At 41.9% G+C, this 26,569-nt stretch overlaps 1 protein-coding gene across 1 annotated transcript in view; it reads left to right on the top strand.

The window, feature by feature from the left end:
- LOC124006919 (protocadherin Fat 3-like) overlaps positions 1-26,569 on the top strand; it is a 272,695-nt gene that overhangs the window by 101,243 nt on the left and 144,883 nt on the right. The window contains exon 19 of the mRNA XM_046317109.1: positions 14,094-14,212. Within this exon, the coding sequence (XP_046173065.1) occupies positions 14,094-14,212 (119 nt within the window). The remainder of the gene's footprint in view (positions 1-14,093; positions 14,213-26,569) is intronic.

Raw genomic sequence — 26,569 nt, 5'->3', positions numbered from 1 at the left:
TACAAGGATCCGACAGGACAGAAACGGAAGACAAGGGGAGAAATAGGGACTCTAATCAGAGGGCAAGATACGGAACAGGTGTGAAAAGATTAGATGATTGATTAGGGGAATAGGAACAGCTGGGAGCAGGGACGGAACGATAGAGAGAAGAGAGAGAGGGAGGGAGAGAGAAAAAAGGGAACGAACCTAATAAGACCAGCAGGGGGAAAACGAACAGAAGGGAAAGCAAAATGACAAGACAATATATGACAAAACATGACAATAGGCCTCTGGTCTAAAGTAGTGCACTATATAGGGAATAGGGTGCCATAGGGCTCTGGTCTAAAGTAGTGCACTATATAGGGAATAGGGCTCTGGTCTAAAGTAGTGCACTATATAGGGAATAGGGTGCCATAGGGCTCTGGTCTAAAGTAGTGCACTATATAGGGAATAGGGTGTCATAGGGCTCTGGTCTAAAGTAGTGCACTATATAGGGAATAGGGTGTCATAGGGCTCTGGTCTAAAGTAGTGCACTATATAGGGAATAGGGTGCCATAGGGCTCTGGTCTAAAGTAGTGCACTATATAGGGAATAGGGTGCCATAGGCCTCTGGTCTAAAGTAGTGCACTATATAGGGAATAGGGTGCCATAGGGCTCTGGTCTAAAGTAGTGCACTATATAGGGAATAGGGCTCTGGTCTAAAGTAGTGCACTATATAGGGAATAGGGTGCCATAGGGCTCTGGTCTAAAGTAGTGCACTATATAGGGAATAGGGTGCCGTAGGGCTCTGATCTAAAGTAGTGCACTATATAGGGAATAGGGTGCCATAGGGCTCTGGTCTAAAGTAGTGCACTATATAGGGAATAGAGTGCCATAGGGCTCTGGTCTAAAGTAGTGCACTATATAGGGAATAGGGTGCCATAGGGCTCTGGTCTAAAGTAGTGCACTATATAGGGAATAGGGTGCCATAGGGCTCTGGTCTAAAGTAGTGCACTATATAGGGAATAGGGTGCCATAGGGCTCTGGTCTAAAGTAGTGCACTATATAGGGAATAGAGTGCCATAGGGCTCTGGTCTAAAGTAGTGCACTATATAGGGAATAGGGTGCCATAGGGCTCTGGTCTAAAGTAGTGCACTATATAGGGAATATGGTGCCATAGGGCTCTGGTCTAAAGTAGTGCACTATATAGGGAATAGGGCTCTGGTCTAAAGTAGTGCACTATATAGGGAATAGAGTGCCATAGGGCTCTGGTCTAAAGTAGTGCACTATATAGGGACTAGGGTGTCATAGGGCTCTGGTCTAAAGTAGTGCACTATGTAGGGAATAGGGTGCCATAGGGCTCTGGTCTAAAGTCGTGCACTATATATATAGGGAATAGGGTGCCATAGGGCTCTGGTCTAAAGTAGTGCACTATATAGGGAATAGGGCTCTGGTCTAAAGTAGTGCACTATGTAGGGAATAGGGTGCCATAGGGCTCTGGTCTAAAGTAGTGCACTATGTAGGGAATAGGGTGCCATAGGGCTCTGGTCTAAAGTAGTGCACTATATAGGGAATAGGGTGCCATAGGGCTCTGGTCTAAAGTAGTGCACTATATAGGGAATAGGGCTCTGGTCTAAAGTAGTGCACTATATAGGGAATAGAGTGCCATAGGGCTCTGGTCTAAAGTAGTGCACTATGTAGGGAATAGGGTGCCATAGGGCTCTGGTCTAAAGTCGTGCACTATATATATAGGGAATATGGTGCCATAGGGCTCTGGTCTAAAGTAGTGCACTATATAGGGAATAGGGCTCTGGTCTAAAGTAGTGCACTATGTAGGGAATAGGGTGCCATAGGGCTCTGGTCTAAAGTAGTGCACTATATAGGGAATAGGGTGCCATAGGGCTCTGGTCTAAAGTAGTGCACTACATAGGGGATAGGGTGCCATAGGGCTCTGGTCTATAGTAGTGCACTATATATAGGGGATAGGGTGCCATAGGGCTCTGGTCTATAGTAGTGCACTATATAGGGAATAGGGTGCCATAGGGCTCTGGTCTAAAGTAGTGCACTATATAGGGAATAGGGCTCTGGTCTAAAGTAGTGCACTATATAGGGAATAGGGTTCTGGTCTATAGTAGTACCACTATATAGGGAATAGGGCTCTGGTCTATAGTAGTGTACTATATAGGGAATAGGGCTCTGGTCTATAGTAGTACCACTATATAGGGAATAGGGCTCTGGTCTATAGTAGTACCACTATATAGGGAATAGGGCTCTGGTCTAAAGTAGTACCACTATATAGGGAATAGGGCTCTGGTCTATAGTAGTACCACTATATAGGGAATAGGGCTCTGGTCTAAAGTAGTGCACTATATAGGGAATAGGGCTCTGGTCTATAGTAGTGCACTATATAGGGAACAGGGTTCTGGTCTATAGTAGTGTACTATATAGGGAATAGGACTCTGGTCTATAGTAGTGCACTATATAGGGAATAGGGCTCTGGTCTATAGTAGTGCAATATATAGGGAATAGGGTACAACAGGGTTCTGGTCTATAGTAGTGTACTATATAGGGAATAGGGCTCTGGTCTATAGTAGTGTACTATATAGGGAATAGGGCCCTGGTCTATAGTAGTGTACTATATAGGGAATAGGGCTCTGGTCTATAGTAGTGTACTATATAGGGAATAGGGTTCTGGTCTATAGTAGTGCACTATATAGGGAATAGGGCTATGGTCTATAATAGTGCACTATATAGGGAATAGGGCTCTGGTCTATAGTAGTGTAGTATATAGGGAATAGGGCCCTGGTCTATAGTAGTGCACTATATAGGGAATAGGGCTCTGGTCTATAGTGGTGTACTATATAGGGAATAGGGCTCTGGTCTATAGTAGTGCACTATATAGGTAATAGGGCTCTGGTCTATAGTAGTGCACTATATAGGGAATAGGACTCTGGTCTATAGTAGTGTACTATATAGGGAATAGGGCTCTGGTCTAAAGTAGTACCACTATATAGGGAATAGGGCTCTGGTCTAAAGTAGTGCACTATATAGGGAATGGGGCTCTGGTCTATAGTAGTGCACTATATAGGGAATAGGGCTCTGGTCTATAGTAGTGTACTATATAGGGAATAGGGCTCTGGTCTATAGTAGTGCACTATATAGGGAATAGGGCTCTGGTCTAAAGTAGTGTACTATATAGGGAATAGGGCTCTGGTCTAAAGTAGTGTACTATATAGGGAATAGGGCTCTGGTCTATAGTAGTACCACTATATAGGGAATAGGGCTCTGGTCTATAGTAGTGTACTATATAGGGAATAGGGTCTATAGTAGTGTACTATATAGGGAATAGGGCTCTGGTCTAAAGTAGTGCACTATATAGGGAATAGGGCTCTGGTCTATAGTAGTGTACTATATAGGGAATAGGGCTCTGGTCTATAGTAGTACCACTATATAGGGAATAGGGCTCTGGTCTATAGTAGTACCACTATATAGGGAATAGGGCTCTGGTCTATAGTAGTACCACTATATAGGGAATAGGGCTCTGGTCTATAGTAGTACCACTATATAGGGAATAGGGCTCTGGTCTATAGTAGTACCACTATATAGAGAACAGGGCTCTGGTCTATAGTAGTGCACTATATAGGGAATAGGGCTCTGGTCTATAGTAGTGTACTATATAGGGAATAGGGCCCTGGTCTATAGTAGTGCACTATATAGGGAATAGGGCTCTGGTCTATAGTAGTGTACTATATAGGGAACAGGGCTCTGGTCTATAGTAGTGTACTATATAGGGAATAGGGCTCTGGTCTATAGTAGTGCACTATATAGGGAATAGGGCTCTGGTCTAAAGTAGTGTACTATATAGGGAATAGGGCTCTGGTCTAAAGTAGTGTACTATATAGGGAACAGGGCTCTGGTCTATAGTAGTGTACTATATAGGGAATAGGGCTCTGGTCTATAGTAGTGTACTATATAGGGAATAGGGCTCTGGTCTATAGTAGTGCACTATATAGGGAATAGGGCTCTGGTCTAAAGTAGTGTACTATATAGGGAATAGGGCTCTGGTCTAAAGTAGTGTACTATATAGGGAATAGGGCTCTGGTCTATAGTAGTACCACTATATAGGGAATAGGGCTCTGGTCTATAGTAGTGTACTATATAGGGAATAGGGTCTATAGTAGTGTACTATATAGGGAATAGGGCTCTGGTCTATAGTAGTGTACTATATAGGGAATAGGGCTCTGGTCTATAGTAGTACCACTATATAGGGAATAGGGCTCTGGTCTATAGTAGTACCACTATATAGGGAATAGGGCTCTGGTCTATAGTAGTACCACTATATAGGGAATAGGGCTCTGGTCTATAGTAGTACCACTATATAGGGAATAGGGCTCTGGTCTATAGTAGTACCACTATATAGAGAACAGGGCTCTGGTCTATAGTAGTACCACTATATAGAGAATAGGGCTCTGGTCTATAGTAGTACCACTATATAGGGAATAGGGCTCTGGTCTATAGTAGTACCACTATATAGGGAATAGGGCTCTGGTCTATAGTAGTACCACTATATAGGGAATAGGGCTCTGGTCTATAGTAGTGTACTATATAGGGAATAGGGCTCTGGTCTATAGTAGTACCACTATATAGAGAACAGGGCTCTGGTCTATAGTAGTACCACTATATAGAGAATAGGGCTCTGGTACTATATACCCCAACTACCTCAACAACCTAGTACTCCTGCACATTGACTCAGTACTAGTAATCCCTGTATATAGCCATGCTATTACCTGGTACTCCCTGTATATGGCCATGTTATTACCTGGTACTCCCTGTATATAGCCATGTTATTACCTGGTACTCCCTGTATATAGCCATGTTATTACCTAGTACTCCCTGTATATAGCCATGTTATTACCTGGTACTTCCTGTATATAGCCATGTTATTACCTGGTACTCCCTGTATATAGCCATGTTATTACCTGGTACTTCCTGTATATAGCCATGTTATTACCTGGTACTCCCTGTATATAGCCATGTTATTACCTGGTACTCCCTGTATATAGCCATGTTATTACCTAGTACTCCCTGTATATAACCATGTTATTACCTAGTACTCCCTGTATATGGCCATTTATTACCTGGTACTCCCTGTATATAGCCATGCTATTACCTAGTACTCCCTGTATATAACCATGTTATTACCTAGTACTCCCTGTATATGGCCATGTTATTACCTGGTACTCCCTGTATATAACCATGTTATTACCTGGTACTCCCTGTATATAGCCATGTTATTACCTAGTACTCCCTGTATATAACCATGTTATTACCTGGTACTACCTGTATATAAACATGTTATTACCTGGTACTCCCTGTATATAGCCATGTTATTACCTGTTACTTCCTATATTTAGCCAAGCTATTACCTGGTACTTCCTGTATATAGCCATGCTATTACCTGATACTTCCTGTATATAGCCATGTTATTACATGGTACTCGGGCTGCGTCAGTAGCACTGTGTTATTCTTAAAGCGGGTGAAGAAGGTGTTTAGCTTGTCCGGAAGAAAGATGTCGGTGTCCTCAGTGTGGCTGGTTTTCGTTTTGTAGTCCCTGGTTGTCCCTGGTTGTTGAATTAAAACTCCACTTTGTCTCTATACTGACGTTTTGTCTGTTTGATTGCCTTACGGAGGGAATATCTACACTGTTTATATTCAGCCATATTCCCAGTCATCTTTCCACGGTTAAATGCGGTGGTTCGCACTTTCAGTTTTGTGCGAACGCTGCCATCTATACATGATTTCTGGAAGGTGTAGGTTTAGTAATAGTTATAGCGGGTACAACATCTGCTATACACTTAATGATTAACTCAGTCACCCTATCAGTATTATCGTCAATGTTATTATTGGAGGAGAATATATCCCAGTCCGCAATCTTGAAGTTACTTGCTACTCCAACTTCTCCCGGTCGAGTGTTTTAGCAGTGCGACTACAGGCAATGTGTTGATAGAACTATGGCAGCCTTTTCCTCAAATATGCTTTGTTAAATTCCTCAAATTTTTGTTTTGTTAAATTGCTACAATAAATGAGGATGTGTGTTTTCCAGTTTGCATAAAGTCCAACGACTTCCTTTGAGGGTATCAACTTGACTGGGCATATACACAGCTGTGACTATAACTGAAGAGAATTCTCTTGGGAGGTAATATGGTCTGCATTTGATTGTGAGGTATTCTAGGCCAGGTTGAGTTCCTGTATGTTATCACAATCACACCATGAGTAGTTAATCATGAAACATACACTACCATTCGCCTTTTTTCTTCCCGGAGAGTTCTTTATTCCTGTCTGCGCAATGAACTGAGAATCCAACTGACTGGACTCAGACAATATATCCTTAGACAGCCATGTTTACGTGTATGTTACAATCCCCGATGTCTCCCTGGAAAGAAACCCTCATTCCATATGTGTTATTTCATAGTTGTGATGTCTTCACTATTATTCGACAATGTAGAAAATAGTGAAAATAAAAAATCTCCAAAATCCTGGAAAGAGTAAGTGTTCTAAACCTTCTGACTCTACATGTTAACTTCCACATCTCTATTAACTATATATTTTTATTTGTTTTGTTTTCTATTACTGATTCAGTCACTTGTCTTTTTGACCTGCACTGTTGGAGATTAAGCATTTCACTGTACCCTGAAATTACATCTGAGACCCTGTGACTAATAAACTAATCTTAAATCGAATTTTGACCTGGGTCCGGTTTACATATATTTTTTTTATTTCACCTTTATTTAAACAGGTAAACCAGTTGAGAACAAGTTCACATTTACAACTGAGACCTGTCAAAGATAAAGCAAAGCAGTGAGGCTCAAACAACAACACAGAGTTACACATGGAATAAACAAACATACAAACAACAACACAGAGTTACACATGGAGTAAACAAACATACAAACAACAACACAGAGTTACACATGGAATAAACAAACAACAACAACAACACAGAGTTACACATGGAATAAACAAACATACAAACAACAACACAGAGTTACACATGGAGTAAACAAACATACAAACAACAACACAGAGTTACACATGGAGTAAACAAACATACAAACAACAACACAGAGTTACACATGGAATAAACAAACAACAACAACAACACAGAGTTACACATGGAATAAACAAACAACAACAACAACACAGAGTTACACATGGAATAAACAAACATACAAACAACAACACAGAGTTACACATGGAGTAAACAAACATACAAACAACAACACAGAGTTACACATGGAGTAAACAAACATACAAACAACAACACAGAGTTACACATGGAATAAACAAACAACAACAACAACACAGAGTTACACATGGAATAAACAAACAACAACAACAACACAGAGTTACACATGGAATAAACAAACATACAAACAACAACACAGAGTTACACATGGAGTAAACAAACATACAAACAACAACACAGAGTTACACATGGAATAAACAAACAACAACAACAACACAGAGTTACACATGGAATAAACAAACATACAAACAACAACACAGAGTTACACATGGAATAAACAAACATACAAACAACAACACAGAGTTACACATGGAATAAACAAACATACAAACAACAACACAGAGTTACACATGGAATAAACAAACAACAACAACAACACAGAGTTACACATGGAATAAACAAACATACAAACAACAACACAGAGTTACACATGGAATAAACAAACATACAGTCAATAATACAGAGTTACACATGGAATAAACAAACATACAGTCAATAACACAGAGTTACACATGGAATAAACATACAAACAACAACACAGAGTTACACATGGAGTAAACAAACAACAACACAGAGTACAAACAACAACACAGAGTTACACATGGAATAAACAAACAACAAACAACAACACAGTTAAACAAACAACAACACAGGAGTAAACAAACATACAAACAACAACACAGAGTTACACATGGAGTAAACAAACAACAACACAGAGTTACACATGGAATAAACAAACAACAACACAGAGTTACACATGGAATAAACAAACAACAACACAGAGTTACACATGGAATATACAAACAACAACACAGACGTAAATTCAATAACACAATAGAACAAAAGTCTATATACAGAATGTGCATATGAGATAAGGGAGGTAAGGCAATAAATAGGCCACTGTGGCAAAATAATTACAATATAGCAATTAAACACTGGAGTGATGGATGTGCAGAAGATGAATGTGCAAGTAGAGATACTGGGGTGGAAAAGAGCAACAAAAAAACAGTATGGGGATGAGGTAGATTGGATGGACTTTTTAGAGAAGGGGCTTTACCTAGCAGAGACTTGTAGATGACCTGGGTGTGGCGACGAGTGTGAAGCGAGGGCCAGCCAACGCTTTGGTGAAAAAACGGATGGCACTGTGATAGACTGATTTGCTGAGTAGTGTTGGAGGCTATTTTGTAAATTACATCACCGGTAGGATAGTCAGTTTTACGAGGGTATGTTTGGCAGCATGAGTGAAGGAAGATTTGTTGCGAAATAGGAAGCTGATTCTAGATTTGGATTGGAGATGCTTAATGTGAGTCTGGAAGGAAAGTTTACAGTCTAACTAGACACCTAGGTATTTGTAGATGTCCGCATATTCTAAGTCAGAACCGTCCAGAGTAGTGATGCTGGGCGGGCAGGCAGGTGCTGGTAGCAATCGGTTGAAGAGCATGCATTTAGTTTTACTTGCATTTAAGAGCTGTTGGAGGCCACAGAAGGAGAGTTGTATGGCATTGAAGCTCATTAGGGGGTGTGGGACGGTGGCTTCCCACCAGGCCAACATCCAGTGAAATTGCAGAGCGCCAAATTCAAAAACAGAAATACTCATTATATAAATTCATAAATCATACAAGTGTTATACATCGGTTTAAAGATGAACTTCTTGTTAATCCAACCAAGGTGTCAGATTTCAAAAAGGCTTTACGGCGAAAGCATACCATGCGATTATCTGAGAACAGCGCCCAGCAAACAAATCATTACAAACAGTTACCAGCCATGTAGAGGAGTTACACAAGTCAGAAATAGTGATAAAATGAATCACTTACCTTTGAATATCTTCATATGGTTGCACTCACAAGACTCCCATTTACTCAATAAATATTTGTTTTGTTCGTTAAAGTCCCTCTTTATATCCAAAAACAGGCTCAATGGCAGTCAAAACAGGCAGTAAAATTCGTAGAAACATGTCAAACGATGTTTATAATCAATCCTCAGGTTGTTTTTAGTCATAATAATCAATAATATTTCAATTTTTCAGAATACTGTCACGCCTTGGTCTTAGTATTTTGTGTTTTCTTTAATTATTTGTTCAGGCCAGGGTGTGACATGGGTTTTTTCTATTGTCGTATTGGTTTTTTGTAGGCATTGGGATTGTGGTTGATTAGGGGTGTGTCTAGTATAGGCTTGGCTGCCTGATGCGGTGTCACGCCTTGGTCATTGTATTTTGTGTTTTTGTTATATGTTTGGGTAGGCCAGGGTGTGACATGGGTTTATATGTTGTATTCGTATTGGGGTTTGTATTATTTGGGATCGCGGCTGATTAGGGGTGTTGTTAGGCTTGGCTGCCTGAGGCGATTCTCAATCAGTCAGGTGCTTATCGTTGTCTCTGATTGGGAACCGTATTTAGGTAGCCTGAGTTTGCGTTGTATTTTGTGGGTGTTTGTTCCTGTCTCTGTGTTGTAGTCACCAGATAGGCTGTAATTAGTTTCACGTTCCGTTCTGTTGTTTTTGTATTTAGTTTCAGTTATTTCATGTACCGCGTTTTTCATTCATTAAAGTCATGAGTAACCACCACGCTGCATTTCGGTCCGACTCTCTTTCTACAAACGAAGAACCCCGTTACAAATACAAGCCTGAAACCATTTTTTAAAGACTGTTGACATCTAGTGGAAGCCATAGGAAGTGCAATTTGATTCCTAAGTCAATGGAATCTGTATAGGCAGTCAATGGAAAACTACAAACATAAAAATAATTAGATCCAATACTAATAATAATATGCATATATTAGCATCTGGGACTGAGTAGGAGGCAGTTTACTCTGGGCACGCTATTTATCAAAAGTGAAAATGCCAAAGAAGTTAAAAGAGGGGGATGACCGCTGTGCTTTCCAATTTTTGGGAATCTCAAACGATACGAAATAGAGGTTGAACAGGCTAGTAATAGGGGTTACAACAATTTCGGCTGATCATTTTAGAAAGAAAGGGTCCAGATTGTCTAGCACTACTGATTTGTAGGGGTCCAGATTTTGCAGCTCTTTCAGAACATCAGCTATCTGGATTTGGGTGAAGGAGAAATGGGGGAGGCATGAGCAAGTTGCTGTGGGGGTGCAGGGCTGTTGACCGGGGTAGGGTTGGCCAGGTGGAAAGCCTGGCCAGCCGTAGAAAAAGTCTTATTGAAATTCTCAATTATCATGGATAAATCGGTGGTGACAGTGTTTCCTAGCCTTAGTGCAGTAGGCAGATGGGAGGAAGGGCTCTTATTCTCCATGGACTTTACAGTGTCCCAGAACTTTTGGAGTTTGTGCTTCAGGATGCAAATTTATGTTTGAAAAAGCTAGCCTTTGCTTTCCTAACTGCCTGTGTATATTGGTTCCTAACTTCCCTGAAAAGTTGCATATCGCGGGAGCTATTTGATACTAATACAGTACGCCACAGGATGTTTTTGTGCTGGTCAAGGGCAGTCAGGTCTGGAGTGAACCAAGGGCTATATCTGTTCCTGGACTGTCAGGTCTGGAGTGAACCAAGGGCTATATCTGTTGCTGGACTGTCAGGTCTGGAGTGAACCAAGGGCTATATCTGTTCCTGGACTGTCAGGTCTGGAGTGAACCAAGGGCTATATCTGTTCCTGGACTGTCAGGTCTGGAGTGAACCAAGGGCTATACCTGTTCCTGGTACTACATTTTTTAAATGGAGCATGCTTATCTAAAATGGTGAGGAAGTTACTTTTAAAGAATGACCAGGCATCCTCAACTGACGGGATGAGGTCAATATCCTTCCAGGATACCCTGGCCAGGTAGATTAGAAAGACCTGCTCGCAGAAGTGTTTTAGGGAGCGTTTGACAGTGATGAGGATGGTCGTTTGACCACAGACCCATTACGGAACCAAGCAATGAGGCAGTGATCACTGAGATCCTGGTTGAAGCCAGCAGAGATGTATTTGGAGGGCAGGTTGGTTCGGATGATATCTATGGGGGTGCCTATGTTTACGGATTTGGGGTTGTACCTGGTAGGTTCATTGATAATTTGTGTGAGATTGAGGGCATTAAGCTTGGATTGTAGGATGGCCGGGGTGTTAAGCATGTCCCGGTTTAGGTCACCTAACAGCACGAGCTCTGAAGATAGATGGGGGGAAATCAGTTCAGCTGGGAGCAGAAGGTGGTCTATAGCAAGCGGCAACGGTGAGAGACTTGTTTCTGGAAAGGTGGATTTTTAAAAGTAGAAGCTCAAATTGTTTGGGCACAGACCTGGATAGCAAGACAGAACTCTACAGGCTATCTCTTCAGTAGATTGCAACTCTGCCCCCTTTGGCAGTTCTATCTTGTCGGAAAATGTTGTAGTTAGGGATGGAAATTAAGCCAGGATTCAGACACGGCTAGGACATCAGGGTTGGCACAGTGTGCTAAAGCAGTGAGTAAAACAAACTTAGGGAGTCGGCTTTTAGTGTGAACATACATGAAACTAAGGCTTTTACAGTTACAGAAGTCAACAAATGAGAGCACCTGGGGAATGGGAGTGGAGGAAAGCACTGCAATGCCTGGATTAACCTCTACATCACCAGAGGAACAGAGGAGGAGTAGGATAAGGGTACGGCTATCAGACCTGGTCTTCTAGTACGAACAGTCAAAGGTAGGATGTGAATACAGTGGAGGGAAACCTAGGCATAGCCGAGTGATCATAGGGACCAGTGGGTAGCTAGGCGAGCTGGAGACGATTCAGACAGCTAGCGGGCTAGAAGGGCCTTAGAGGGACGTACGGTACATATACACGGGACACAACAAGACGAAGACAAAAGACGCCTGACTGCTTCTTGGATCTGGGTTTCCCAAAACCATCTTGCGGGTTCATCGTTAGGATCCTATGGTTAGCCTTAAGATGCTGTTATTTGTGATGGGGGACAGACAGACTGTCTAGTGTGTTGAAGTAGCAGAAATGAGCCTGTCGCTTACAAAGTGCTTTCACAACCAATCTCTCTCTCTCTCTCTCTCTCTCTCTCTCTCTGTGATGTAGAATATATTTGTTTTGAAAAGGAAGGTCAAGGACGCCAAAGCGTGGTGACACACTCTCTCTCTCTCTCTCTCTCTCTCTCTCTCTCTCTCTCTCTCTCTCTCTCTCTCTCTCTCTCTCTCTCTCTCTCCATTTGTGATGCTCCTACACCCTAACAGTTCTTGTGGTTGAGTGTGTGAGTCAGTGTGCATCAGTGTCAAAGCTATAGGACCTAACATTTTCTGAGCCCTGACACCAGACTGTCCTTAACTGTCAGCTATTTAGTTTCCTGCAGGCCATCAAATTCACACCAGCCTGTGAGAAAATCCACACCAGACAGAGAGACAGAGAGAGAAAGAGAGAGAAAGAGAACAGTGTATCAGTTTAGTCAGCGTTGATTAAGGTACGATAGTAGAGCAGTATTCAGTTATTAGTTATTATTACATTAGTTGATTAAGGTACGATAGTAGAGCAGTATTCAGTTATTAGTTATTATTACATTAGTTGATTAAGGTACGATAGTAGAGCAGTATTCAGTTATTAGTTATTATTACATTAGTTGATTAAGGTACGATAGTAGGGCAGTATTCAGTTATTAGTTATTAGTTATTATTATCTTGATTAAGGTACGATGGTAGAGCTGTGCATGTGTGTGGGATAACCATCACAATGACATTTGTCCTTGGAAAATGCTGAGTCACTTCTAACACTGCTAGTGGCTAACACACACACACACACACACACACACACACACACACACACACACACACACACACACACACACACACACACACACACACACACACACACACACACACACACACACACACACACACACACACACACACACACACACACACACACACACACACACACACACACACACACACACACACGTTGATCTAGGATCAGCTCCTCTTGTCGATGTTTTGTCTTATTGATTGTGATTTAAACGAATCCTCGATCAGCACTCTGAGGTCACAGACAGTATCTTGTCTTTTTCCACTCTTCTCCCCCTCCTCCTCCTCTCCTCCCTCCTCCTCTCCTTCCCCCTCCTCCTCCTCTCCTCCCCCTCTCCTCCCTCTCCTACCCTCCTCTTCCTCTCCTACCCTCCTCCTCTCCTCCCCCTCTCCTCCCTCTCCTACCCTCCTCTTCCTCTCCTCCCCCCTCCTCCTCCTCTCCTCTACTCCCCTCCTCCTCTTCTCCTACCCTCCTCTTCCTCTCCTACCCTCCTCCTCTTCTTCTCCCGTACTCCCCCTCCTCTCCCTACCCTCCTCTTCCTCTCCTCCTCTCCCCCCTCTCCTCCCTCCCCTACCCTCCTCTTCCACGCTTACCCTCCTCCTCTCCTCCCCCTCCTCCTCCCTACTTTTCTCCTCCCTCCTCTTCTCCTCTCCCCCTCTCCTCCCTCCTCCTCTCCTTCCCCCTCCTCCTCCTCTCCTCCCCCTCTCCTCCCTCTCCTACCCTCCTCTTCCTCTCCTACCCTCCTCTCCTCCCCCTCTCCTCCCTCTCCTACCCTCCTCTTCCTCTCCTCCCCTCCTCCTCCTCTCCTCTACTCCCCCTCCTCCTCTTCTCCTACCCTCCTCTTACTCTCCTACCCTCCTCCTCTTCTTCTCCCGTACTCCCCCTCCTCTCCTACCCTCCTCTTCCTCTCCTCCTCTCCCCCCCTCTCCTCCCTCCCCTACCCTCCTCTTCCACGCCTACCCTCCTCCTCTCCTCCCCCTCCTCCTCCCTACTTTTCTCCTCCCTCCTCTTCTCCTCTCCCCCCTCTCCTCCCTCTCCTACCCTCCTCTTCCACACCTACCCTCCTCCTCTCCTCCCTCCTCCTCCCCCCTACTCCTCTCCTCCTCTCGTCTTTTCAGGTTTGATCTACACTACAGGTATTCTGGACTGTGAAACCAAGTCGTCCTATTGGTTGACGGTCCACGCGACCACCCGCGGGGTCACGCCCCTCTCCGCCTCGATTGAGGTCTTCATCCAGGTGTGTGACAACACTAGTGTGTGTGAAGGTGTCCTCATGCTTCCCAGTGTCCTTCAGAAGACCTAGTGCATATATTATGACAACATTTGTGACGTTTTCGTTCGTTTTAGACTTTGGGTAAGTTTTTTTTTCCCTCCGGCTGTTCGGGGCAAAACAAAACATTTTCACGAGGTCAGCCGAAGTTCGGTTAGCTGAAGTCTACGCCCCTTCTTCCGTGATTGGTCAACTGTAGGGATTCTTAAATAAAGTCTTTGTTGTCATTCAATAAGAGTGACGAATCGTTTTCATGCACATTTTGTCATTGAGAAATTCTGCACCAATCGTCTTTATGTAAAATAGCACGACTAAGAACTCATCGGGAACAAAAAAAAACGTCAAAATTAACAACAGATTTCATTCGGACAATTTTGAAGACGTATAACCTGGCTTCCTTTTCATGCGAGCACGCTTGTTCGGGTCACCTAGCTGACTTTGAAGCATGTTGATGCCTTCAGTGTGTTTCTGAGTGTGTGTGTGTCTCTCTGCCTTTCAAGACGTTTTCAGGTCCATCTGTATTCTCCCCAGAACAAAGAGCTTAATGACACCCAGCCTACAACCCGAACAGCAAGCAATGCGGAACCAACAGACCCGTGACCATCTCTTCCTCAGTTAATACCTACATTAAGAACCAACAGACCCGTGACCATCTCTTCCTCAGTTAATACCTACATTAAGAACCAACAGACCCGTGACCATTAAGAACCAACAGAACCAACAGACATCTCTTCCTCAGTTAATACCTACATTAAGAACCAACAGACCATCTCTTCCTCAGTTAATACCTACATTAAGAACCAACAGACCATCTCTTCCTCAGTTAATACCTACATTAAGAACCAACAGACCATCTCTTCCTCAGTTAATACCTACATTAAGAACCAACAGACCATCTCTTCCTCAGTTAATACCTACATTAAGAACCAACAGACCATCTCTTCCTCAGTTAATACCTACATTAAGAACCAACAGACCATCTCTTCCTCAGTTAATACCTACATTAAGAACCAACAGACCATCTCTTCCTCAGTTAATACCTACATTAAGAACCAACAGACCATCTCTTCCTCAGTTAATACCTACATTAAGAACCAACAGACCATCTCTTCCTCAGTTAATACCTACATTAAGAACCAACAGACCATCTCTTCCTCAGTTAATACCTACATTAAGAACCAACAGACCATCTCTTCCTCAGTTAATACCTACATTAAGAACCAACAGACCATCTCTTCCTCAGTTAATACCTACATTAAGAACCAACAGACCATCTCTTCCTCAGTTAATACCTACATTAAGAACCAACAGACCATCTCTTCCTCAGTTAATACCTACATTAAGAACCAACAGACCATCTCTTCCTCAGTTAATACCTACATTAAGAACCAACAGACCATCTCTTCCTCAGTTAATACCTACATTAAGAACCAACAGACCATCTCTTCCTCAGTTAATACCTACATTAAGAACCAACAGACCATCTCTTCCTCAGTTAATACCTACATTAAGAACCAACAGACCATCTCTTCCTCAGTTAATACCTACATTAAGAACCAACAGACCATCTCTTCCTCAGTTAATACCTACATTAAGAACCAACAGACCATCTCTTCCTCAGTTAATACCTACATTAAGAACCAACAGACCATCTCTTCCTCAGTTAATACCTACATTAAGAACCAACAGACCATCTCTTCCTCAGTTAATACCTACATTAAGAACCAACAGACCCGTGACTATCTCTTCCTCAGTTAATACCTACATTAAGAACCAACAGACCCGTGACTATCTCTTCCTCAGTTAATACCTACATTAAGAACCAACAGACCCGTGAACCAACAGACCATCTCTTCCTCAGTTAATACCTACATTAAGAACCAACAGACCCGTGACCGTCTCTTCCTCAGTTAATACCTACATTAAGAACCAACAGACCCGTGACCATCTCTTCCTCAGTTAATACCTACATTAAGAACCAACAGACCCGTGACCATCTCTTCCTCAGTTAATACCTACATTAAGAACCAACAGACCATCTCTTCCTCAGTTAATACCTACATTAAGAACCAACAGACCATCTCTTCCTCAGTTAATACCTACATTAAGAACCAACAGACCATCTCTTCCTCAGTTAATACCTACATTAAGAACCAACAGACCATCTCTTCCTCAGTTAATACCTACATTAAGAACCAACAGACCATCTCTTCCTCAGTTAATACCTACATTAAGAACCAACAGACCCGTGACTATCTCTTCCTCAGTTAATACCTACATTAAGAACCAACAGACCCGTGACCATCTCTTCCTCAGTTAATACCTACATTAAGAACCAACAGACCATCTCTTCCTCAGTTAATACCTACATTAAGAACCAACAGACCATCTCTTCCTCAGTTAATACCTACATTAAGAACCAACAGACCATCTCTTCCTCAGTTAATACCTACATTAAGAACCAACAGACCATCTCTTCCTCAGTTAATACCTACATTAAGAACCAACAGACCATCTCTTCCTCAGTTAATACCTACATTAAGAACCAACAGACCATCTCTTCCTCAGTTAATACCTACATTAAGAACCAACAGACCATCTCTTCCTCAGTTAATACCTACATTAAGAACCAACAGACCCGTGACTATCTCTTCCTCAGTTAATACCTACATTAAGAACCAACAGACCCGTGACCGTCTCTTCCTCAGTTAATACCTACATTAAGAACCAACAGACCCGTGACCATCTCTTCCTCAGTTAATACCTACATTAAGAACCAACAGACCATCTCTTCCTCAGTTAATACCTACATTAAGAACCAACAGACCCGTGACCATCTCTTCCTCAGTTAATACCTACATTAAGAACCAACAGACCCGTGACTATCTCTTCCTCAGTTAATACCTACATTAAGAACCAACAGACCCGTGACCATCTCTTCCTCAGTTAATACCTACATTAAGAACCAACAGACCCGTGACTATCTCTTCCTCAGTTAATACCTACATTAAGAACCAACAGACCATCTCTTCCTCAGTTAATACCTACATTAAGAACCAACAGACCATCTCTTCCTCAGTTAATACCTACATTAAGAACCAACAGACCATCTCTTCCTCAGTTAATACCTACATTAAGAACCAACAGACCATCTCTTCCTCAGTTAATACCTACATTAAGAACCAACAGACCATCTCTTCCTCAGTTAATACCTACATTAAGAACCAACAGACCATCTCTTCCTCAGTTAATACCTACATTAAGAACCAACAGACCATCTCTTCCTCAGTTAATACCTACATTAAGAACCAACAGACCATCTCTTCCTCAGTTAATACCTACATTAAGAACCAACAGACCATCTCTTCCTCAGTTAATACCTACATTAAGAACCAACAGACCATCTCTTCCTCAGTTAATACCTACATTAAGAACCAACAGACCCGTGACTATCTCTTCCTCAGTTAATACCTACATTAAGAACCAACAGACCCGTGACTATCTCTTCCTCAGTTAATACCTACATTAAGAACCAACAGACCCGTGACCGTCTCTTCCTCAGTTAATACCTACATTAAGAACCAACAGACCCGTGACCGTCTCTTCCTCAGTTAATACCTACATTAAGAACCAACAGACCCGTGACCATCTCTTCCTCAGTTAATACCTACATTAAGAACCAACAGACCCGTGACCATCTCTTCCTCAGTTAATACCTACATTAAGAACCAACAGACCATCTCTTCCTCAGTTAATACCTACATTAAGAACCAACAGACCATCTCTTCCTCAGTTAATACCTACATTAAGAACCAACAGACCATCTCTTCCTCAGTTAATACCTACATTAAGAACCAACAGACCCGTGACTATCTCTTCCTCAGTTAATACCTACATTAAGAACCAACAGACCCGTGACTATCTCTTCCTCAGTTAATACCTACATTAAGAACCAACAGACCCGTGACCATCTCTTCCTCAGTTAATACCTACATTAAGAACCAACAGACCATCTCTTCCTCAGTTAATACCTACATTAAGAACCAACAGACCCGTGACCATCTCTTCCTCAGTTAATACCTACATTAAGAACCAACAGACCCGTGACTATCTCTTCCTCAGTTAATACCTACATTAAGAACCAACAGACCCGTGACCATCTCTTCCTCAGTTAATACCTACATTAAGAACCAACAGACCCGTGACTATCTCTTCCTCAGTTAATACCTCATTAAGAACCAACAGACCCGTGACTATCTCTTCCTCAGTTAATACCTACATTAAGAACCAACAGACCCGTGACCATCTCTTCCTCAGTTAATACCTACATTAAGAACCAACAGACCATCTCTTCCTCAGTTAATACCTACATTAAGAACCAACAGACCATCTCTTCCTCAGTTAATACCTACATTAAGAACCAACAGACCATCTCTTCCTCAGTTAATACCTACATTAAGAACCAACAGACCATCTCTTCCTCAGTTAATACCTACATTAAGAACCAACAGACCATCTCTTCCTCAGTTAATACCTACATTAAGAACCAACAGACCATCTCTTCCTCAGTTAATACCTACATTAAGAACCAACAGACCATCTCTTCCTCAGTTAATACCTACATTAAGAACCAACAGACCATCTCTTCCTCAGTTAATACCTACATTAAGAACCAACAGACCATCTCTTCCTCAGTTAATACCTACATTAAGAACCAACAGACCATCTCTCTTCCTCAGTTAATACCTACATTAAGAACCAACAGACCATCTCTTCCTCAGTTAATACCTACATTAAGAACCAACAGACCCGTGACTATCTCTTCCTCAGTTAATACCTACATTAAGAACCAACAGACCCGTGACTATCTCTTCCTCAGTTAATACCTACATTAAGAACCAACAGACCCGTGACCGTCTCTTCCTCAGTTAATACCTACATTAAGAACCAACAGACCCGTGACCAACAGTCTCTTCCTCAGTTAATACCTACATTAAGAACCAACAGACCCGTGACCATCTCTTCCTCAGTTAATACCTACATTAAGAACCAACAGACCATCTCTTCCTCAGTGACCATCTCTTCCTCAGTTAATACCTACATTAAGAACCAACAGACCATCTCTTCCTCAGTTAATACCTACATTAAGAACCAACAGACCATCTCTTCCTCAGTTAATACCTACATTAAGAACCAACAGACCATCTCTTCCTCAGTTAATACCTACATTAAGAACCAACAGACCATCTCTTCCTCAGTTAATACCTACATTAAGAACCAACAGACCATCTCTTCCTCAGTTAATACCTACATTAAGAACCAACAGACCCGTGACTATCTCTTCCTCAGTTAATACCTACATTAAGAACCAACAGACCCGTGACTCTCTTCCTCAGTTAATACCTACATTAAGAACCAACAGACCACCATCTCTTCCTCAGTTAATACCTACATTAAGAACCAACAGACCATCTCTTCCTCAGTTAATACCTACATTAAGAACCAACAGACCACCATCTCTTCCTCAGTTAATACCTACATTAAGAACCAACAGACCCGTGACTATCTCTTCCTCAGTTAATACCTACATTAAGAACCAACAGACCCGTGACCATCTCTTCCTCAGTTAATACCTACATTAAGAACCAACAGACCCGTGACTATCTCTTCCTCAGTTAATACCTACATTAAGAACCAACAGACCCGTGACTATCTCTTCCTCAGTTAATACCTACATTAAGAACCAACAGACCCGTGACCATCTCTTCCTCAGTTAATACCTACATTAAGAACCAACAGACCATCTCTTCCTCAGTTAATACCTACATTAAGAACCAACAGACCATCTCTTTCTCAGTTAATACCTACATTAAGAACCAACAGACCACCATCTCTTCCTCAGTTAATACCTACATTAAGAACCAACAGACCCGTGACCGTCTCTTCCTCAGTTAATACCTACATTAAGAACCAACAGACCCGTGACTATCTCTTCCTCAGTTAATACCTACATTAAGAACCAACAGACCCGTGACTATCTCTTCCTCAGTTAATACCTACATTAAGAACCAACAGACCCGTGACTCTCTTCCTCAGTTAATACCTACATTAAGAACCAACAGACCCGTGACCATCTCTTCCTCAGTTAATACCTACATTAAGAACCAACAGACCCGTGACCGTCTCTTCCTCAGTTAATACCTACATTAAGAACCAACAGACCCGTGACTATCTCTTCCTCAGTTAATACCTACAACAGACCCGTTAAGAACCAACAGACCCGTGACTATCTCTTCCTCAGTTAATACCTACATTAAGAACCAACAGACCCGTGACTATCTCTTCCTCAGTTAATACCTACATTAAGAACCAACAGACCCGTGACCATCTCTTCCTCAGTTAATACCTACATTAAGAACCAACAGACCCGTGACCATCTCTTCCTCAGTTAATACCTACATTAAGAACCAACAGACCATCTCTTCCTCAGTTAATACCTACATTAAGAACCAACAGACCCGTCTCTTCCTCAGTTAATACCTACATTAAGAACCAACAGACCCGTGACCATCTCTTCCTCAGTTAATACCTACATTAAGAACCAACAGACCATCTCTTCCTCAGTTAATACCTACATTAAGAACCAACAGACCATCTCTTCCTCAGTTAATACCTACATTAAGAACCAACAGACCATCTCTTCCTCAGTTAATACCTACATTAAGAACCAACAATCTCTTCCTCAGTTAATACCATCTCTTCCTCAGTTAATACCTACATTAAGAACCAACAGACCATCTCTTCCTCAGTTAATACCTATTAAGAACCAACAGACCACTCTCTTCCTCAGTTAATACCTACATTAAGAACCAACAGACCCGTGACTATCTCTTCCTCAGTTAATACCTACATTAAGAACCAACAGACCCGTGACCATCTCTTCCTCAGTTAATACCTACATTAAGAACCAACAGACCATCTCTTCCTCAGTTAATACCTACATTAAGAACCAACAGACCATCTCTTCCTCAGTTAATACCTACATTAAGAACCAACAGACCCTCTGACTTATCTCTTCCTCAGTTAATACCTACATTAAGAACCAACAGACCCTCTTCCTCAGTGACCATCTCTTCCTCAGTTAATACCTACATTAAGAACCAACAGACCCGTGACTATCTCTTCCTCAGTTAATACCTACATTAAGAACCAACAGACCCGTGACTATCTCTTCCTCAGTTAATACCTACATTAAGAACCAACAGACCCGTGACCATCTCTTCCTCAGTTAATACCTACATTAAGAACCAACAGACCAACCAACAGACCATCTCTTCCTCAGTTAATACCTACATTAAGAACCAACAGACCCGTGACCATCTCTTCCTCAGTTAATACCTACATTAAGAACCAACAGACCCGTGACCGTCTCTTCCTCAGTTAATACCTACATTAAGAACCAACAGACCCGTGACCGTCTCTTCCTCAGTTAATACCTACATTAAGAACCAACAGACCCGTGACTATCTCTTCCTCAGTTAATACCTACATTAAGAACCAACAGACCCGTGACCGTCTCTTCCTCAGTTAATACCTACATTAAGAACCAACAGACCCGTGACCGTCTCTTCCTCAGTTAATACCTACATTAAGAACCAACAGACCAACGTGACCATCTCTTCCTCAGTTAATTAAGAACCAACAGACCATCTCTTCCTCAGTTAATACCTACATTAAGAACCAACAGACGTGACTATCTCTTCCTCAGTTAATACCTACATTAAGAACCAACAGACCCGACCATCTCTTCCTCAGTTAATACCTACATTAAGAACCAACAGACCCGTGACTATCTCTTCCTCAGTTAATACCTACATTAAGAACCAACAGACCACCATCTCTTCCTCAGTTAATACCTACATTAAGAACCAACAGACCACCGTCTCTTCCTCAGTTAATACTTCCAACAGACCATCTCTTCCTCAGTTAATACCTACATTAAGAACCAACAGACCATCTCTTCCTCAGTTAATACCTACATTAAGAACCAACAGACCCTCTTCCTCAGTGACCATCTCTTCCTCAGTTAATACCTACATTAAGAACCAACAGACCCGTGACCGTCTCTTCCTCAGTTAATACCTACATTAAGAACCAACAGACCCGTGACCATCTCTTCCTCAGTTAATACCTACATTAAGAACCAACAGACCCTCTGACTTATCTCTTCCTCAGTTAATACCTACATTAAGAACCAACAGACCCGTGACTATCTCTTCCTCAGTTAATACCTACATTAAGAACCAACAGACCCGTGACCATCTCTTCCTCAGTTAATACCTACATTAAGAACCAACAGACCCGTGACCGTCTCTTCCTCAGTTAATACCTACATTAAGAACCAACAGACCCGTGACTATCTCTTCCTCAGTTAATACCTACATTAAGAACCAACAGACCATCTCTTCCTCAGTTAATACCTACATTAAGAACCAACAGACCAACAGACCATCTCTTCCTCAGTTAATACCTACATTAAGAACCAACAGACCATCTCTTCCTCAGTTAATACCTACATTAAGAACCAACAGACCCGTGACCGTCTCTTCCTCAGTTAATACCTACATTAAGAACCAACAGACCATCTCTTCCTCAGTTAATACCTACATTAAGAACCAACAGACCCGTGACCATCTCTTCCTCAGTTAATACCTACATTAAGAACCAACAGACCATCTCTTCCTCAGTTAATACCTACATTAAGAACCAACAGACCCGTGACTCTCTTCCTCAGTTAATACCAACAGACCACTACATTAAGAACCAACAGACCCGTGACTCTCTTCCTCAGTTAATACCTACATTAAGAACCAACAGACCCGTGACCATCTCTTCCTCAGTTAATACCTACATTAAGAACCAACAGACCCGTGACCGTCTCTTCCTCAGTTAATACCTACATTAAGAACCAACAGACCCGTGACTCTCTTCCTCAGTTAATACCTACATTAAGAACCAACAGACCCGTGACCATCTCTTCCTCAGTTAATACCTACATTAAGAACCAACAGACCACCATCTCTTCCTCAGTTAATACCTACATTAAGAACCAACAGACCCGTGACCATCTCTTCCTCAGTTAATACCTACATTAAGAACCAACAGACCCGTGACCGTCTCTTCCTCAGTTAATACCTACATTAAGAACCAACAGACCATCCATCTCTTCTCAGTTAATACCTAGTTAAGAACCAACAGACCATCTCTTCCTCAGTTAATAACATTAAGAACCAACAGACCATCTCTTCCTCAGTTAATACCTACATTAAGAACCAACAGACCAATACCTACATCTCTTCCTCAGTTAATACCTACATTAAGAACCAACAGACCATCTCTTCCTCAGTTAATACCTACATTAAGAACCAACAGACCATCTCTTCCTCAGTTAATACCTACATTAAGAACCAACAGACCATCTCTTCCTCAGTTAATACCTACATTAAGAACCAACAGACCATCTCTTCCTCAGTTAATACCTACATTAAGAACCAACAGACCCGTGACTATCTCTTCCTCAGTTAATACCTACATTAAGAACCAACAGACCCGTGACCGTCTCTTCCTCAGTTAATACCTACATTAAGAACCAACAGACCCGTGACCATCTCTTCCTCAGTTAATACCTACATTAAGAACCAACAGACCCGTGACCATCTCTTCCTCAGTTAATACCTACATTAAGAACCAACAGACCCGTGACCATCTCTTCCTCAGTTAATACCTACATTAAGAACCAACAGACCATCTCTTCCTCAGTTAATACCTACATTAAGAACCAACAGACCATCTCTTCCTCAGTTAATACCTACATTAAGAACCAACAGACCATCTCTTCCTCAGTTAATACCTACATTAAGAACCAACAGACCATCTCTTCCTCAGTTAATACCTACATTAAGAACCAACAGACCATCTCTTCCTCAGTTAATACCTACATTAAGAACCAACAGACCCGTTAATACCTACATCTCTTCCTCAGTTAATACCTACATTAAGAACCAACAGACCCGTGACTATCTCTTCCTCAGTTAATACCTACATTAAGAACCAACAGACCCGTGACCATCTCTTCCTCAGTTAATACCTACATTAAGAACCAACAGACCATCTCTTCCTCAGTTAATACCTACATTAAGAACCAACAGACCCGTGACCATCTCTTCCTCAGTTAATACCTACATTAAGAACCAACAGACCCGTGACTATCTCTTCCTCAGTTAATACCTACATTAAGAACCAACAGACCCGTGACCATCTCTTCCTCAGTTAATACCTACATTAAGAACCAACAGACCCGTGACTATCTCTTCCTCAGTTAATACCTACATTAAGAACCAACAGACCCGTGACTATCTCTTCCTCAGTTAATACCTACATTAAGAACCAACAGACCCGTGACCATCTCTTCCTCAGTTAATACCTACATTAAGAACCAACAGACCATCTCTTCCTCAGTTAATACCTACATTAAGAACCAACAGACCATCTCTTCCTCAGTTAATACCTACATTAAGAACCAACAGACCCGTGACCATCTCTTCCTCAGTTAATACCTACATTAAGAACCAACAGACCCGTGACCGTCTCTTCCTCAGTTAATACCTACATTAAGAACCAACAGACCCGTGACTGTCTCTTCCTCAGTTAATACCTACATTAAGAACCAACAGACCCGTGACTATCTCTTCCTCAGTTAATACCTACATTAAGAACCAACAGACCCGTGACCTCTCTTCCTCAGTTAATACCTACATTAAGAACCAACAGACCCGTGACCATCTCTTCCTCAGTTAATACCTACATTAAGAACCAACAGACCCGTGACCGTCTCTTCCTCAGTTAATACCTACATTAAGAACCAACAGACCCGTGACTCTCTTCCTCAGTTAATACCTACATTAAGAACCAACAGACCCGTGACTCTCTTCCTCAGTTAATACCTACATTAAGAACCAACAGACCCGTGACCATCTCTTCCTCAGTTAATACCTACATTAAGAACCAACAGACCCGTGACCATCTCTTCCTCAGTTAATACCAATTAAGAACCAACAGACCCGTGACCATCTCTTCCTCATTAATACCTTCCTCACATTAAGAACCAACAGACCATCTCTTCCTCAGTTAATACCTACATTAAGAACCAACAGACCCGTGACCATCTCTTCCTCAGTTAATACCTACATTAAGAACCAACAGACCCGTGACCATCTCTTCCTCAGTTAATACCTACATTAAGAACCAACAGACCATCTCTTCCTCAGTTAATACCTACATTAAGAACCAACAGACCATCTCTTCCTCAGTTAATACCTACATTAAGAACCAACAGACCATCTCTTCCTCAGTTAATACCTACATTAAGAACCAACAGACCATCTCTTCCTCAGTTAATACCTACATTAAGAACCAACAGACCATCTCTTCCTCAGTTAATACCTACATTAAGAACCAACAGACCATCTCTTCCTCAGTTAATACCTACATTAAGACCATCTCTTCCTCAGTTAATACCTACATTAAGAACCAACAGACCCGTGACTATCTCTTCCTCAGTTAATACCTACATTAAGAACCAACAGACCCGTGACCATCTCTTCCTCAGTTAATACCTACATTAAGAACCAACAGACCATCTCTTCCTCAGTCTCTTCCTCAGTTAATACCTACATTAAGAACCAACAGACCATCTCTTCCTCAGTGACCATCTCTTCCTCAGTTAATACCTACATTAAGAACCAACAGACCCTCTTCCTCAGTGACTATCTCTTCCTCAGTTAATACCTACATTAAGAACCAACAGACCCGTGACCATCTCTTCCTCAGTTAATACCTACATTAAGAACCAACAGACCCGTGACTATCTCTTCCTCAGTTAATACCTACATTAAGAACCAACAGACCCGTGACTATCTCTTCCTCAGTTAATACCTACATTAAGAACCAACAGACCCGTGACCATCTCTTCCTCAGTTAATACCTACATTAAGAACCAACAGACCATCTCTTCCTCAGTTAATACCTACATTAAGAACCAACAGACCATCTCTTCCTCAGTTAATACCTACATTAAGAACCAACAGACCCGTGACCATCTCTTCCTCAGTTAATACCTACATTAAGAACCAACAGACCCGTGACCGTCTCTTCCTCAGTTAATACCTACATTAAGAACCAACAGACCCGTGACTATCTCTTCCTCATTAATACCTACATTAAGAACCAACAGACCGTGACTATCTCTTCCTCAGTTAATACCTA

This window comes from Oncorhynchus gorbuscha, linkage group LG20 (assembly GCF_021184085.1).
Source record: "Oncorhynchus gorbuscha isolate QuinsamMale2020 ecotype Even-year linkage group LG20, OgorEven_v1.0, whole genome shotgun sequence".
In the NCBI taxonomy this organism is placed as follows: Eukaryota; Metazoa; Chordata; class Actinopteri; order Salmoniformes; family Salmonidae; genus Oncorhynchus; species Oncorhynchus gorbuscha.
The sequence above is the reverse complement of the archived record's forward strand: the minus strand, read 5'-3'. Positions and strand labels throughout refer to the sequence as shown.